The sequence below is a fragment of the Giraffa tippelskirchi genome, chromosome 2, assembly GCF_054371585.1.
Source record: "Giraffa tippelskirchi isolate mGirTip1 chromosome 2, T2T-mGirTip1v1.2.pri, whole genome shotgun sequence".
Taxonomy (NCBI): domain Eukaryota; kingdom Metazoa; phylum Chordata; class Mammalia; order Artiodactyla; family Giraffidae; genus Giraffa; species Giraffa tippelskirchi.
Window position 1 is genome coordinate 4,734,090 of NC_137276.1, and position 16,473 is coordinate 4,750,562.

The 16,473-nt window shown below is 54.4% G+C and overlaps 1 protein-coding gene across 7 annotated transcripts in view; it reads right to left on the reverse strand.

The window, feature by feature from the left end:
• Positions 1-15,208, reverse strand: part of PTPRE (protein tyrosine phosphatase receptor type E) — a 178,942-nt gene extending 163,734 nt beyond the window's left edge. For all 7 annotated transcript variants that reach the window (XR_014077757.1, XR_014077756.1, XM_081573385.1 and 4 more), the window contains exon 1: positions 14,960-15,208. Coding sequence is in view for 1 of the 7 variants with exons in the window: in XM_081573385.1 (XP_081429511.1) it covers positions 14,960-15,015 (56 nt within the window). In the remaining 6 variants the exon portion in view is untranslated. The remainder of the gene's footprint in view (positions 1-14,959) is intronic.
• Between the last annotated feature and the right edge of the window lie 1,265 nt (positions 15,209-16,473).

Genomic DNA, 16,473 nt, shown 5'->3' on the forward strand with positions numbered 1-16,473 from the left:
GTCGTGGATCCAGGGATGTCCTGAAACCGCGGGCAGAGGGCGCACCTGTGAGCATCCGGTAGCAGCAACATCCAGCAGCCCCAGCACCATGGACCACAGGCCACATCCTCCTAAAAGCTCCCGGTGGCCCCGCCTTGACTGCGGTTCAGACTGTGAGCCTTGGCCTTGCCCCCTTTCTGAAACTGTTTATCCAGCCTTCCAGCTGATTCCAAGCACCACTCTGTAAACTGCTGCCAGTTCCTTCTCTCAATTCTGCGTTGTTACAGCTAAAAGCCACAACTAACACATCCAGGATAATACAAGAATAATGGTTCCTCACCAACACCTTCCTCATTGGAAGGGCTGATACTAAAGCTGACGCTCCAATACTTTGGCCACCTGATGCAAAGAGCCGACTCATTGGAAAATACCCCAATGATGAGAAAGACTGAAGGCAGGAGGAGAAGGGGATGACAGAGGATGAGATGGTTGGATGGCATCACAGATTCAATGGACACGAGTTTGAGCAAACTCTGGGAGATAGTGAAGGGCAGGGAAGCCTGGTGTGCTTCAGTCCATGGGGGTCACAAAGAGTTGGACACAACTTTGCGACTGAACAACAACGACCAACACCTACTCTTTGGAAAGGACTGGTCATAACCTGTGTGACCAATGGAATACTGCAGGAAAGACCTTGTGACTTCTGAGGCTAGGTCTTAAAAGATGTTTCAACTTCTGCCTCACTTTCTCTGGACCACTGTCTCTGGGGGAGACCAGCTGCCCCTCAGGCAGCTCAAGGATGCTCAGTTGGTCCTTTGTATGTCTCCACATGGGAAGGAACCGTGGCCTCCAATCCACAGCCGGCACCAGCTTGCCAGCCATGGAAGTGGGTCTTCCAGCTCCAGCCAAGCCTCAGATATGCTAGCTTCAGACAGGTGTGTGTGTTCAGTCGCTCAGTCATGTCTGATTCTCTGTGATCCTACAGACTGTAGCCTACCAGGCTCCTCTGTCCATGGGATTTTCCCAGCAAAATACTGGAGTGAGTTGCCATTTCCTCCTCCAGGAGATCTTCTCGACCCAAGGATTGAACCCGTGTCTCCTGCACTGTAGGCAGATGCTTTACTGCTGAGCCACCAGAGAAGCCCCTCAGACAGGTGAGATGAGATAAAATTGCCGACTCTGTTCTGGAGCTTGGAAAACTGAGGTCTGTGCCAAAGGCTGCATTTGGCACAGACCTTATTTCACAGAACCACCTCTTCAGTGTCTGGAAGTGTGCATTGCAAAGTATCCCAGGCACTCCTCTGAAGGCCTCTGCCTAAAACAGCAAGGGTACTGAGGGCGGAGATTTTCTGGCTTTGCTCATTCATTAGAGCAGCTACTTTCTAGCAAGCTCAGCTACAGTTGTACCAATGCTCCATTACTTCTAGATGTAAATGTAAAAATGATACATTGTCAATAGTTTTTAGGGAAGATGAAAGCACCAAGGTGTGTGGGTCAGAGCCAATGTTTCCATGTTCTGTTACCAAATGGGGCCCTACTGAACATCTCACCCACACTGTCCTGGTTAATCTTGAAGTTTTTATTGCGTGGGTCATGAAATAACCCCTGAACACACACAGAAAGGGAAGTTGGACAGAGGGGAACATGCCGGCTGTAGGCTGACGGTGAAATCCTACCGACAGCAGTTGTTGTTGAGTCACTCAGTCCTGTCCAACTCTTTTCAACCCAATGGACTGTATCTGGCCAGAATCCTCTGCCCATGGGATTCCCCCGGCAAGAATGCTGGAGTGGGTTGCCAAATCCTTCTCCAGGAGATTTTCCTGACCCAGGGATCAAATCCACGTCTCCTGCATTGGCAGGCGGATTCTTTACCACTGAGCCACCCAAAATTATACATGTGCCAAATCACACATCTCAAAAACACCCCGTCCCCCTTCCCTCATCCTTCCTGATGAAGAACCAGGTCTGTGACCCTATAAAAGTTAGTCAGTCACACAGTCACGTCTGACTCTTTACGATCCCATGGACTGTAGCCCGCCAGGCTCCTCTGTCCATGCAATTCTCCAGGCAAGAACAGTGGAGTGGACTCTGTCCATGCAATTCTCCAGGCAAGAACAGTGGAGTGGATTGCCATTTCCTTCTCCAGTGACCCTATCATTCAGCCCCATTTCCAGCCCAAACTCTTTCTTGATAAAAACGCTTAGGAGTTCGTTCCCACATGTCCCTTTGATTTGTTCAGACACGCAGTTTCCCAGAGACATGGCCTGCCTCACACCATGGTTAATTGTATTTTTTATGCATCTTGACACAGTATTTAAACCTCCACCCAAAGGCTCCTTGTACTCGTCATGGATATTTTCCAGCTTAAGTCTCCTGCAGGGAAACGTTCCCCTCCAGCTAGACCAGACAGTGCAGCATTTACACAGACTTTATCCGGATCTGTGCTGCTTGATTAAGGGGCTGAGCTCCTACCGACCAGAAATCAGGTAGGGTGAGGTTGAGGGCAAGGGAGCGGGAGCCCCACCTGAAGGTCAGCTCCAAGCCCAGGTTCATCCAGACCCTGCCAGAGGCAACAGGAAGCAAAATATGTGTTGTTTGAACTTTGCATTAAAGAACGACTGTGACTCCAACACTAGGGTATCTTGATAGAATTTTTCCCAACGTGGAAACTCTCCATGGAGCCGTTAGGACTAATTCAAAATGATTCTCCAATCAGGAGCAATTGGGCAAATCATTCTGGTATTCGGTTCTCCCCGGCTTGTAGCCCTCAGCCCTGGGAATCTGGGGTCCCTTGGGCAGGGTCTCTCCCACGGCCCCTGGTGGCGGGGGGGCATTCCCGGAAGTCCGTCCCCCTGGGCTCCTCACGTGATGAGGCAATCGGGTTTTTTTTTATTTTTTGGAGACTGGACAACAGCAGGCAGGAAACAATGGGCATTTCTTGGACCGGCTTGGCTGTTACTCATTTCAAAAGAATGGCATGCCGGCGGTGAAGTGCCAGTTCCCAGGGCTGCTGGCCGAGGCAGGCGTGCAGTGGGCAGGAAAGCTGCCCAAGGCACGAGGCCACAACCACTGCCATCTGTGGGCCCTCATCCCACAGCATGAGTGTCCCCGATGCAGGAGGGTGTGCTCAGGAGGGCTTGGGGTTTTGGAAAAAAGAAGCCCCAGGGGTGGAAGTGAGGGTGGGGAAACGTGAGAGTCCAGCGGGGAGGAGGGGACAAGGCCGGCCCCAGCCACTGGGTGACCCTGCCACCCTCCCCATCTGGCCTTAAGAATCCAGCCTCCTTCAGACGTTAAGCTTAGGAACAGAGTCCTAGGAATCTGGGTTCACTACCAGAGAGATGGGCTCTTGAAAGAGAAACTGGCAGAACTGCAGTTCTGGGGGGCGGGGAGCGACAGCCACCCAGCCCTCAACACCCAGTGGAAATGGGGGCCCCTGTGAACACATGCTGCTGCAGATCTACGGGAAGGGAAGCAGGGACGGGAGGCCCTCTCGGTCCCACAGGGGTGACACCAGGACCTCAGGGCGGTCCCCTTGCCACACATGGTCCCCTGAGTGAGGCTGAGCTGTGTGCCACTGGCCTCTGAAGGGAATCCTGGGGGAAGACAGACAGACACGGAAGCCCAGGCCCCAGGTAAAGGCTGCAAGGGCAGGATCTGTACATTCTATTCAGCATTGGAGCCCCAGCACCCAGTAGGTCTCTCCCACTCATGTTTACTGAATGGATGAGTGGATGTATGTATGTACGTGACTATGAGTCTCCTGGGGCTTATGGCTGCGGGGAGGAATGCCCCCCACCTCAACCATCACCCCCACCATCACCACCATCGTCACCACCATTATCACCACCACCGTCACCACTGCTATCACCCCCACCATCACCACCACCATCACCACCATCATCACCACCATGATCATCATCATCACCACCACCACCATCATCATCATCACCACCACCATCACCGCTGCTATCACCACCACCACCATCACCCCCACCATCACCACCGTCATCACCACCATCATCACCACCACCATCACCACCATCATCACCCCCACCATCACCACTGCTATCACCACCATCATCACCACCATTATCACTGCCATCATCACCACCACCATCATCATCATCATCACCCCCACCATCACCACTGCTATCACCACCACCATCACCACCATGATCATCATCATCATCACCCCCACCATCACCACCATTATCACCACCATCGTCACTACTGCTATCACCACCATTGTCACCACCATTATCACCACCATTGTCACCACCACCATCACCACTGCTATCACCACCATCGTCACCACCATTATCACCACCATGATCATCATCATCACCACCCCCACCATCACCACCATCATCACCACCACAATCATCATCATCATCACCATCACCACTGCTATCACCACCATCGTCACCACCACCATCACCACCAGCATCACCCCCACCATCACCACCATCATCACCCCCACCATCACCCTCATACTGCCAGGAACCAACCCTCCAATGTTTACTTGGTTTAGTACTCCTCATTCCGAAACTGTCATCTTTTAAAAAGCAACACTTGAAACTGGCCCCCAGTCAGTCCCCAACACCTCGTCGTGGGTCAGTCTATCCAAGAGCTCTCACTTAGGATGGCAGTGGCTGGACCAGGACTGAAAGGGGAGCAGAATGCAAGCAAAGGAGATTCCCGAAGATACCAGCCACCCTCAGCTCAGCACTCAGGACTGGCCCCCTCCCCATGATGGTTCCACTTTGGTCCTGTAAGCCATGGATACCAGGTAACACCTCAACCCCACTGTCAGCCCTGCAAGGCACTGGTGCTTCTTCTCCACCTGCCCGGGCAGCCACGGTGCCACCCACTGCCCTCTGCCACCATGGAAAGTCCTGACCTCATTCCTGGGCCCCTGAGAAAAGCCCCTGATTTTTTCCACCCAGCCACAGGTTGGGATTCCCTGGGGAGCTTTGTAAGAAATGCAGCTCCTGACCTCATGATACGCAGGGGGCTCTGGGACCTGCCCTGTGACTCAGAGGCATGGCCTCACTGGAGGAGACCACCTAGAAACTCTCCTGCCCCCTGCTCACCCCTCATCAACCGCCCCCAGCACACATTCATCATCAGCGCTTCCCTTCCTCAGAACTCTTCTTTGCCTCCCCCAGCCCAAGACAGAGCCCAAGTCCATCCACTAATTCTAAGACCATTCCTGGGCAGGCGCAGGGGTCCTCGCCTCCTCTCCCTGAGTGGTCCACCCTCTTCCCTTCCCCTGACGGCCCAGCCACTCCCCCCGAAGGGTACAGTGGTTTGAGGGGAGCTGCTCTACATCTGACCCCTGGCAGCACCCAGGGCCCCAGCCCGAACAATCAGAATAGAGTGAACCCTGGCCCCCAAAGTGCAAGCTTTGAGGGCGGCGAGTGACTGAGGCCTGGCGCATCAGAGCCAAGGAGACTCACTCCGGAGTCCACGGGCTCACCTTCTCGGGGGGGCTCTCTCCTGCGGGGATGATGGATATGAGGCTTCTGGAGACACCAGAGGAAGAGCCTGTCCCAAGAAGGAGGAAGGGGTAGGGCCTTGACAGTGATGCTGAATCACTGGATCCTGCTCTTTCCCAACCTTCAGTTACGTAAGTCAGTGAGGCCCCTCGAGAGATGAACTGTGTTCCTGTCTCTGACACCCCAATATTCCTGATCATATGGAACCTGCCTCTCCCAGCCTGTGCGGCGACATCACACCTTCCTCTGCACTGGGGCCCCCGGAAGTTGGGGCAGGGGTGGGGTAGGTGGAAGAAAGAGGGAGCACCAGCCTGAGGTCCAGACTTTCTAGCAGACCCTCCCATAGATGGCCCTGGAGGCCACAGCTGTGTCAGTCATGGAAGTTGTTTCCTCTGCCCCACCACCAGGACCCCCTCCTGGAGAGGGTGGTGACCGCAGGGCGGTGGCATGCCCACCAGCATCCTGGGGACGGGCACCCTGGCTGGGGGCGGGGAGCACAGTGGACCCTCAACCAGACTCGGAGTGGAGGCTGCAAGGGGCTCATCGCGGAAGGCACAGCCTGCTCAGGCTCCGGGGGCTGCCCCTTTCCAGGGGGTCCCAGGGACTCATCTCATGGGAGACTAACCAATGTCTCGTATCAGAGGCGACGGGGTGAGCCCCAGGTGACCAGACACCAATCATTCCATGGGTGTCCATGCACACTGCTGTCATCAATTAAGCAACAATGACACCCACACAGCCAAGCCATTCCCACTCTGTCGTTCAGGCCATCAGCTCAGAAGTTACCCCAGGAAGCATAGCCACACTACCCACCTGGCGGGCCTGAAAACAGACACCACTCAGCACATCGAGCCTGACTGCACCAGTCTCCAAATTACCGGTCCCAAGAGAAAAGTGCCATCTCTATACAGCACCTACAGCTCACTACCATACTGAAACAAACAAACAGAAAGAAAGAAAGAAAAATCCTTTGCGCAGTAAAGTAACCAGGATTGATGTCATTGATTTCTGCCCAGCACTGCCCATTCATTCAGGATGTGCATTTTAATACAACAAATAATAAATCATTTGTTAAACCAAAGCATGCCAGGCACAGAAGCACACGTGTGACTGACTGCCTTCTGAAATACCGCCTGGATACAGCTGGCCGGGCAGAGCCACACCCAGAGGGCCGGGCCGGCGAGACTCAGGCCAGGCAGACAGAAGATGCAGACCTGGCTGTGAGGTGGGAGTCCCTCTCCTTCAGGCTCTGCTGGGGGCTGGAATGTTCGACTCCTGTCGAAACAGAGAGATAGGCTGGACTTTTAGGTGATGGAAGCAGACGAGAGGCCTCCTTGTCCCGAGACCCCAAAGCATGACCAGGGGGTCAGATATGGGAGGGAGGTGAAGGGGTCAGCCTACCCCTTCTCTCATGAGAACGTGAGAAGGAGGCTCCATCTGAGTCAGGATGTGGTCCCGGGAACGGGCATCGTGACCCCGGCAAGTCTTAGGATGCTCACCCGGGGGCAGGCGTCATCCTTGGGCTCTAAACGGGGGGATCACGTGGGTCCCCAAACGTCTCAAACAGATAAAGTCTAAAACAAAAAGGGCAGAATTGGCTTTGTCTTTTAGCTACTTCTTTATGGAGTTTTTCTTTTCCATTATGATTTATCACAGGCTATTGAATACGGTTCTCTGTGCTGTACAGTAGGACTTTGCTGATTATCCATCCTATATATAATACTTTGCATCTGCGAACCCCAAACTCCTACTCCGTCTCTCCCTCAACCCCCTTCTCCCTGAGAAACCACCAGTCTGTTCTCTACGTCTGTGAGTCAGTTTCTGTTTCCTGGATCAGTTCATCTGTGGCATATTTTAGATTCCACATCAGACAGAGCCCAGACGCTGATAAGGGTCTGGAGAAGGCCAAAGCTCTTCCATCTGTTTGGTTCCGGCCTCCTCACCCCTGGGCTCCAGGTCCCCAAGTCACCCGCCGTTCCCCAGAGAGGTCATGCCACTGGGCAAGCACAGGGAAGTCTGTCTGGAATGTTCTAGACCTGTTGGCCACCAAGAAAACATTCTTGAAAATGACACCTACTCATCGGCAAAGCTCTTCCAGGCCCCACTTCACAAGCCGTCGTGGCAACTCGGCTTTACCTCTGCGTCCACGTCTGCATTATGTATGCCCTGGAAATGACCAATTCTGCCCTCCTACGGGTGTAGGGCAGGGGACTCCAACCTCCAGGATCTAATGCCTGCTGATTTGAGGTGGAGCTGAAGTAATAATTAGAGAAATAAAGTACACAGTAAGTGTAATGTGCTTGAATCATCCCAAAACCATCCCCCAATCCCCACTCACAGAAAAATTGTCTTCCATGAAACCGGCCTTGGGTGCCAAAAAGGTTGGGGCCCACTGGAATGTTGGGCGCCCACAGGACAGGTGTCGTGACTGCTTTGTAATGCCAGTGTTAAGCCCGATTTGAGTATACCACAGATACTCAATAAATGTTTAAATCCCCATTTGTCACTTACATACCACCTTACAGACTACCTTCCAATACTACCCACATTTGATGAAAACCAAGAAAGATCCTTTGAAAGAATATTGTTGGCTGGCTAAGAATAGGACTAGCTTGGCACAATTCTGTGCAAAATTATTAAATTTCTGGCTCTTGCATCTTTATATTATGTTGAGCCAAAATCAGGACTTTGCTCCAAGGAATTTAAATGAGCAGACTGATACCATCTCCAATACATGACTGAGCTTTAGCTGTTGCTTGCAACACAGCTGAAAAGTAATTTATTGAATTACTGATGCACTTAATAAAGTGCTGCCAAAAGCTCAGAAGGAGAGGGTGCTGAGCCCATTGCACTTGAACTTGAAGGACGGGGTGACTGTTTCAAAGCATTTTTATGTCCAGGATTTAAATGTTCGGCTGTTTATAAAACTAACGTCACTTTCAGAGTCAGAAAAATCACCTACTGAAGAAAAGTGTCCATTACAAGGAATGATTTTACTAGTAACCAGAGAGGTTTTGAGAGGACTTGAAATAACATGGTTGCAAAGGAGAGTTTCTTTTGATTAGCCAATGTCTTAGTGCAACTAAGATGGGTTTATTTGTACATGGTTAAGAAGTTAAAATATTTTAATCTCCTTGGAAGAGCACTTATGTGTCTAGTAGTCATTAAAGCAAGTGCCCTAAGGCAACAGTTTGGGAGCCCAAACTGAGTTACTGCAAAGCCTTGAATGTCATAAAAGGACACGCACATTCTGGCTTCTGGTTAATTCACGCTGATTCCCCACCACCGTCCCTCTGGAATTGTGAGAGAGCTTCCGCTTCTGAGATTCAGTGAGTTTGGTCTAACTGGCAGCCCCAGTGCTTAAAGGGAGGGACAGGTCACCCTTTTGCTCTCTGAAACCATCTGAGACTACACCCTGGAATTTAACTCCTGCCTACAGGTACCTAGATCCAGGCCTCCCATTCTGGATCGAAAGGGAGTTTGGAGGCCTCCTTTGATGCCAACGACTGGAAGATAAAAGCTCAGTATCTGAGTCTCTCTGTCTCTCTGCTTTGTACCAAGTGCATTAGTATAAAATGGCTACGAGCAGGCCAGCCCTGGGAAAACTGTAAGAAAAACTGACCCCTGATATCCTCAGAGCCCCTCCTGAGACATATTTCAAATGACAAAAGAAAAGCTTTATTCCATGACAAGCATCCAGACAGACTGGTGAGTGAGGTGGGGCAGAGCGGGGGAGGATGGCCCATGACATCACGTCACGGAAGTGGGTACCCCCCTTCGGGGCCAGCTCCCACAGTTTAACAGGGGGCCTGCTGGGCCAGGAACCTGCACCGACTGAGCTCTGCGCCCCCCAACTCCCAGGGCCCTCGTGCACGTTGGCCAAACGGTCAGGGCCAAGTCTGCTGGAAGCCAACTGAACTCGGCAAGCCGACCCGTGGAAGCCCAGGGACACTGCCTGAAAACACCAAGTCCCTTTGGGGCGAGGGACAAAATAAAAAGGCTGAATCCAAAGGTCACTCAGAACACACTCTGTAACCAAATAGCTAGGCGACAGAACATTCACAAATCCCGGCTGAGAAGAAAAATGGAACTTGTTGGCTCTCGAGTATAAATATCAGTGACTAAAGTTCGGCTGGAAACAACCAAATGGATCTCAGGACATTAACAACCAAAAACGATGCCTGCGTCTTACAGAGTGGACATGGCGTGACTTGCTTTGAGGACACAGCAGATGAGGCTGAGCAGAGATCAGAGCTCAGGTCATCTTGAGCCTGGACACGAGGCGGTGCCGTGACCTTCTGGCAAGCTCGCTCAGGTGACGGCGATCCATCCACGTGACAGCCCTGTCGGGGACGTGTGACCGCGCCCATTACAAACAGGGAGGATCGCACCGGGAGGTGTGTTAAGTCACTTGCCCCTAACCTCAGCGCCCAGAGCCCCGGCCTTGACCCCGTCCCTCTGGTCCAGTCTGTGCTCTGAGTGCTGGTCTGGGCGCCTCCCAGTGACAAGCGGAGCCTGGGGCTTAGATTCACTGCTGGTTCTCAGGCGGAGTGAAATGACCGCGAGCAGGGGCGAGACCTCAGCATGCAGCCTCCTCCCCGGGCGCACCCTGGGGTCTGTCCACCTCCCTTGGAAGCCGGGCTATTCTGGGAGCTCCGGGCACCTGGCAAGCATCCTTCATCCCTGGGGAGGAGGATGCAGCCACGCACCTGCTGGGGGAGGGTGGCTGATGCTCAACACTCATTCTGGCAGGAGCCCTTCTGCAACATCACACTTACTGCTGCTGTAGCCCAGCCCCAGGGTCCAGACTAGCTTTCCCATCAATTCCTCATTCCCTACCCAATAAACATAACACCAAACGCTTGCCCAAAACGCTTCAGGTTTTTGGCACATGAAAAGTGAAAGTGAAAGCGTTAGTTGCTCAGTCATGTCCAACTCTTACACGACCCTATGGACTGCAGCCTGCCAGGCTCCTCTGTCCATGGAATTCTCTAACCAAGGATAATTTTTTCCCTTCTGTCCCCAAATGGAGTTTATATTTGTTCCAGGGAGAAAGAAAACGTTGGCCCCTTTTTTGGTTATCTCATCCAGCTTACATTCACTGGCTATACTAACACATCATTGGCTGGGGGATTTTTGCAGAAGCTAAAGCCTACAGTGTTAGTACATCTCTGGTCAATGATGTGTTAATTGGGATTCTCGATTATACTTGAAACATATTTTAAAACACACATTTAAAAAGTATATTTATTTGGTTCTTATTTTCTGGAGATCAATATAAAAGGATATGCTGCTTTTCTGAAAGATAATGTTAAAAAAAATTTTTTTTTTTCATAAGCTTCGACAACTCCTTTGAAGTGTCTGAGGAGTTGAAAGAAAGACATCAGGCTCGCATTTCTGGCTCTGAGCTGGGAGCTGTGTGAGTTCAAAGAGGCTGCGAACCACATCAAAACTCCTGGATTCGAACACCTGGGTGGGGCGGCCCTTGATGGACGAGGTTTGGGGAACAGCAGCCAGAGCGAGAGAAGCAAAGGAAGCCAGCGTGGTAATCCCCAAACCAGGGCCCTCCTAGCCTGAACCCAGCAGACGCTGCCCCCCCAGCAACTGTGTGCCTGCATTTGTGAAATCCACCAAAACCCCTTTACCTCTGGTGCAGCTGATCTAACACCCCATCCATCCAGAAGGTCATCCAGCACTCTGCTATCAGAGAAAAATGGAAGTGACGTGAAACAGTGAGAAGTTAACTCTCCAGAGAAGCCTTCTGGTGTGTCTGGGGTCAGCACGTAAAATTAACGGCACGCTGAAAGTGCCCATGAGCCTAATCGTACTCTGGGTAGGCCTGGCACCCAGAGCAGACAGAGATGTGGCGACTGTGATGACCCAGCAATGGGAGGCAGCCCAGCTGTGGATGGGGTCGGGGGTTGGGGGGGGCTGGGGGGAGCTGCACCACCTAGACCAAGTGAACAGCGTGAAATCGGTCAGCACCCTGGGGTTCGGAGGGGCTCAGAGATGGCCCAGTGCCTACACGTCTCTCTCTGGAGACAAGAAGTGTGAAGTTCTGAGGGTCTGGGCGGAAGTCCGTGGCTTCACAGCCTTTATTTCCTAGAATAAAGAAGCCCTTCTCTTGACCCTGGGGCCACCCTAGTTGTAGACTACACTGCTTCTTGACCCCAGGTTTGGCTGGCTTGCGTCTTAATACACAGCCTGGTTTAATCCAGCCTGTGGACACAGGCTAACGTACATAAAAGACTGCATCTCCGCCTCCCAGACCACTCTAACACTCAAGAGTCAATGGTGTGTGTTAAAGAATGGACTGGTTCAAGGTGCACAGTTCATGTTATGAGATTAGAATACTAAATCACACAGATCTTACATCCTTGTTCAAATTATCATAAAAAAATAAAGTTAACTGGCATATCTCACTGCATTGATTTGAACAAGCACTTTGGATGGCACACAAAAAATATGTATCCATTAGTGTGGATTTTGCAAACACTAATGACCTTAGGTAGAGGGGTTAGGAAGGCTTTGTGGAGACCCAGGCATTTGAAGTGGGCCTTGACATATGGGTAGGAGTCCCAAAGATGGAGATAAGCAGGAAGGAGATTCAGATTAGGAGGCTGAGTAGGCTCTACCTTTGAGGATGTAGAAAGCCTGGGGCTGCCTTCAGGGAGCATGGAGCCATGGGTTCACTGGAAGGCAGCATGCCAAGAGAAGGAGTGAAGGTGAACTTGGAACATGCAGTTTTTTCCCAGTGATCATCAAATATTAAGAAGGCCAGTCTTTATCTCAATGGATATATTTGTCCCTGTTTTGACAGCAGAACCTCTATAAGGGTAACTCAAATATTATAAATGGAAAAGACGTGTCAAATAAAGGAATGGAAAGTGACTTCCATGGTGTTCTGACTGCTCTGCAACTTGCCTCCTGGGGAGGTCATCTGAGGTCACTTTGGTCCAGGTCAGACAGTCATTTTAGCAAGTACGTTCAGCACGTCTAGAAGCACTGGCTGTGTGGTCCCTAGGCAGGCATCTCTTCTCTCTCCATCAGAGTTAAAAAAAAAAAAAAAAATGGGTGGCTGCCTATCAACCACAACAGACATCCCCTAAAAACACACAAATGCCTCTACATCCTCAAACCAGTTCCTAAAATGTTTCCATTCGTCCACCGATAAGTCACCAGAGCCTCCTGTCAGATACCTGGCTGGGTGCTGAGAACACAGCATTTTCCTCGGGGAAACAGCAATCCAGCCCGTCTTTTCCGCAGCAGGATGGAGGCTGGTGTGGTTAGAAGGATAAAGGAAACATTAGGCGCTGTTGGGCTGGGTGGGAGGTCACAGGTGTGATTTGACACGTGTTCAGTTGGGGGCATTTGCCATCCCAGAAGAAATGTCAAGTGGGCACCCGAGCCTGGGACTCGCAGAGGATACGCCTAGTGGGATGTGCTTCTGACCTGGAAGGAGGCAGTTTTGTTAAAGCAGACAGCTTGGCCTGGGGTGACGCCAGAGGAGAGAAACACACAGCGTAGAGGAGACCCTTATCCACGTTTCAGCTCCACGACTAACCAACCATCAACTGCGGTCAACTCCTCACGCATCTGCCTTCAACACGCCCCCTCTGATGGACCCCGGACCCCCACCCCACAGCCGCTGCAGCCCCTCTCCAGGTGGACGATTTGCACACAACCCCCCGGATGGATGGGAGGGGTAAAGCATGAAAACACGGAGCTCCGGAAGGTGTCCGCTGGCTCCCTGGGGCACCGGCCGGGTCCTCTCGGGGCTGGGTGAGGTCCCTCCACAGAGCCGAGAAGTGGCCCCCACGCAGGGCTGTGGGCCTGCCAGCAGCTTCACACCCTCTGCGCCTCCACAGGTGTCCCAAGAGGGCTCCCAGCGACAGTCACGAGACTTCCTCTTTCACTGCCCACCACCCACGTGGCTGGGGGCGCTGAGCAGCTATGGTTTCACATCTAAAACCATCTGGATTCAGCCAACGACCTGGCCTTCTACAGGAACAAATCTAGATCCTAGCTCTTGTTGACACGAGGAAAGTTTCCGGGCGGCGGGGGGCAGTGGTTGGTTCACAAGCATCGCTAACACCAGTGAACAAAGGCCAGAGGTCACAGTCAGAGGCAGTGCCACATCTGGGAAGGGCCTGTTCCATGTCACCACCTAGCCTTTTGCTCCCCGAAGTCTTCAAGCCTATCCACAGAAAGCCTGGACCCCCAAGGCTCTTTGCACACACAGCGCTGCCCCAGGCCACGAAGGCTGAGAGACCGCGCGGTCAGGACACCCACAGCCACCCTTTCGCATCCTCCTTGGGTTGAGAGCTCTGGTTCTGAAAAGGCTCAGCCCTCTCTTCGCGGCCCATCCCAGCCCACCCACAGTTGAAATAGGCACAGGTCTTTATTTTGCAAAATCAGGATTTCACTGACCTTTGAGACACAAAGATCTCCAGGCACCCCAGGTCAAGGGGCACCCGGGGTCAGGAGCTGGCTGGACAGGGGCACAGGGAACTTCTGAAACACATGACCAGCCTTTGCTGGTTGTCATCCCGCCCGACCACCTTTCACTCTAGAGCACAAATGAGCCTCAGTCCTCTTTGCTGGAGTTTACCGGGTGGAAACTCTGGTAGAGTGGTCCTCATCTGAGATTGATCGCATAATTCTGCGAGTATAATTGTTTCACCTTTCTAGAAAGGCTTGCGGAGCCAGGAAGGAATTTAGGTCAAGTCCAGCAGGATCACTCCAGGCTTGGCTCTGCCTCTCCATCCGAGGGGCTGTCCAGCCCTTCCCAGATGGTCCCGGGGAGCTGGCAGGCTTGGCTGTGTGCTGCGCTCCAGCCCAGGAGCTCTGACAGGTCACCCCGCGGACACTGTGAGCCAGCCTGGGCCAGAGGCGGGTGCCCACTTTCCCCAGCGCTCCCTGTCGCATCTCTGAAGCCCCACAGCGGCACCCCACTCCCCTGCCCTCCCTGGGAAGGCCAGGGGCGCCCGGACAGCAGCCTACGCAGCTCGCAGGAGTTGCTGCAACTCGGAGTCACTTTCTCCGAAGGCTTGGGTCTGACCCCTGGGTGTTGAAGCCCCCAGCACGAGCGCCGGCGCCCGCTCTGGGTCTCGCCTGCCTTCACACACGTCGCCCTGTCGCCACCGCCACCCGCAGGCACACTCGCTCTGCTGGTCCGTTTACCCAGAGGGAGCCCGAGAGAGCTGCCTACATGGTCGCCAAGTTGGGCTGGGGGTACCCCCCACCCCTCGCGAGGCCCGATGGCCGGGGTCGCGCGCTCCCCCAGACCCCGGTTCCGGGCGCGCTCCCGGGCCGGCAGGGACCCGGCTCGGAGACCCGGCACCCGGGCGCGGCCCCTCCTTCCCGCGGCGACGGCCGAGACGGTGTGTCCCCGGCCTGCTCGGGCCGCCCCGGGCGCACGGCCACCCGCAGGGGCTCGCCGGGGTGGGGGGCAGTCCCAGCACCCCCGCGCGCGCACTCACCTCCCGGGAGCTCGGGCGCTCGCGCCGATCCCGCCGCCGCCGCGGCGACTCTGCATCTCCCGGGGCGCCCGCCCGCCGCCCTCCGGGGCGCCCCGCTGTCCCCGCCGTCCCCGCCGGGCGCGCAGGAGGCTCGTGGGGACGCGCGGAGGCCGCGGGGTCCGGGCGCCGCCTGCGCCGCCGCCGCCGAGCAGGAAATTTGTGGGGCCGGGTCCCCGCCGCCGCCGCCGCCTCCTCCGCGCCGCTCGGCTCGGGCTCCGCGGCGGGGGCGGGGGCCGGCGCAGCGAGGAGCGGAGGCGACGCCTGCTGCCCGGCGCGGGGAGCGCACCCGGCCCGCCCCGCAGGGACCGACCGGCCGCCCCGGACCTTGACCCAGGCGGCCGCCCCACGCGCGGGGACCCTCGCCGCGCGGCCCCACTGCACGGACCCGGGCGAACTGTCGGTATCAGGGTGTGACCCTCTTACTAGCAGGAAAGGCCCTTCCTTCTCAGCCTTGGTCCTGGACACCTGGGACTGGTGTGGCTGGACACCCGCTCCGGGTCATGCCCTTGGTTCAGGAGGGCAGAGGGCAGGCGCCCAGAACCTAAGAGAGCCCATAAATCTCTTGAGCGGCTGTCTCTCTCCCTGCAAAGAGGGAATAAGGGTACCGCTGGGTGGATGTTGTACTGGGCTTACTCTGCCTGCAATGCAGGAGACACGGGCTCGATCCCTGGGTGGGGACGATCTCCTGAGGGGGGCATGGCCACCCGCTCCAGTATTCTTGCCTGGACAAGAATGGACAGAGGAGCCTGGCGGGCTGCAGTCCATGGGGTCGCACAGAGTCGGACAGGACTTAGCAGGCAAGTGTGCACTTGTCATTAAGGCAGTAACCTGCAGGCACAGGAAGACCAGGGACTGCCAGGAAGGGTCTGAACCAGGTCTTCTCAGGGACTGCTTTCCAGCAGGCTTCCTGGAAGCTCCTTGGAGAAGTTTCAGAGTGAAGGAAGTCCTGCGGGGAAGGGCAGAAAGAACACCTGTTGTCTCATCTTGGTTCTGAGCCTTGGTGCTGTGCCCTCCACGTTAGTCTCAGGCTCCCGCCCTCATGTGGGAGATGCATCTTCCTTGCAGGGACCTCACTCAGGAGGGAGAGCTTGTGAATGACAGGAGCAATGGTGAGAAGGTGGCACTTAGCGTATGGTACCCTGGCTGCATCAGTAACCAGCAGACACCTCCTGGGACCCCCTGGCACCTGTTCTGGACAGAGCTGTGGTCTCCAAAGGCTGGAGACGGAGGCTGCCTATTGACTGGGACCATTCGCAATGCTGTGTCCCTTCCGCACAGTGTAAAGAGAGGTGAAAGGGTGCAGAATTTGAACTTGGTGCTTTGCCCATGCTGTCCCTGGGGATCTTGTCCGGTGCCAGGGCTTTAAGTACCATCTCCATGCAGGGGGAGCCCAAACAGCGCAGGCTGTGTGGCCCTCTCCTCTACGCTCTGGCCTCCTGGTCGTCTGCCAGGCAGACCCAGGCTTGCTCTGACTC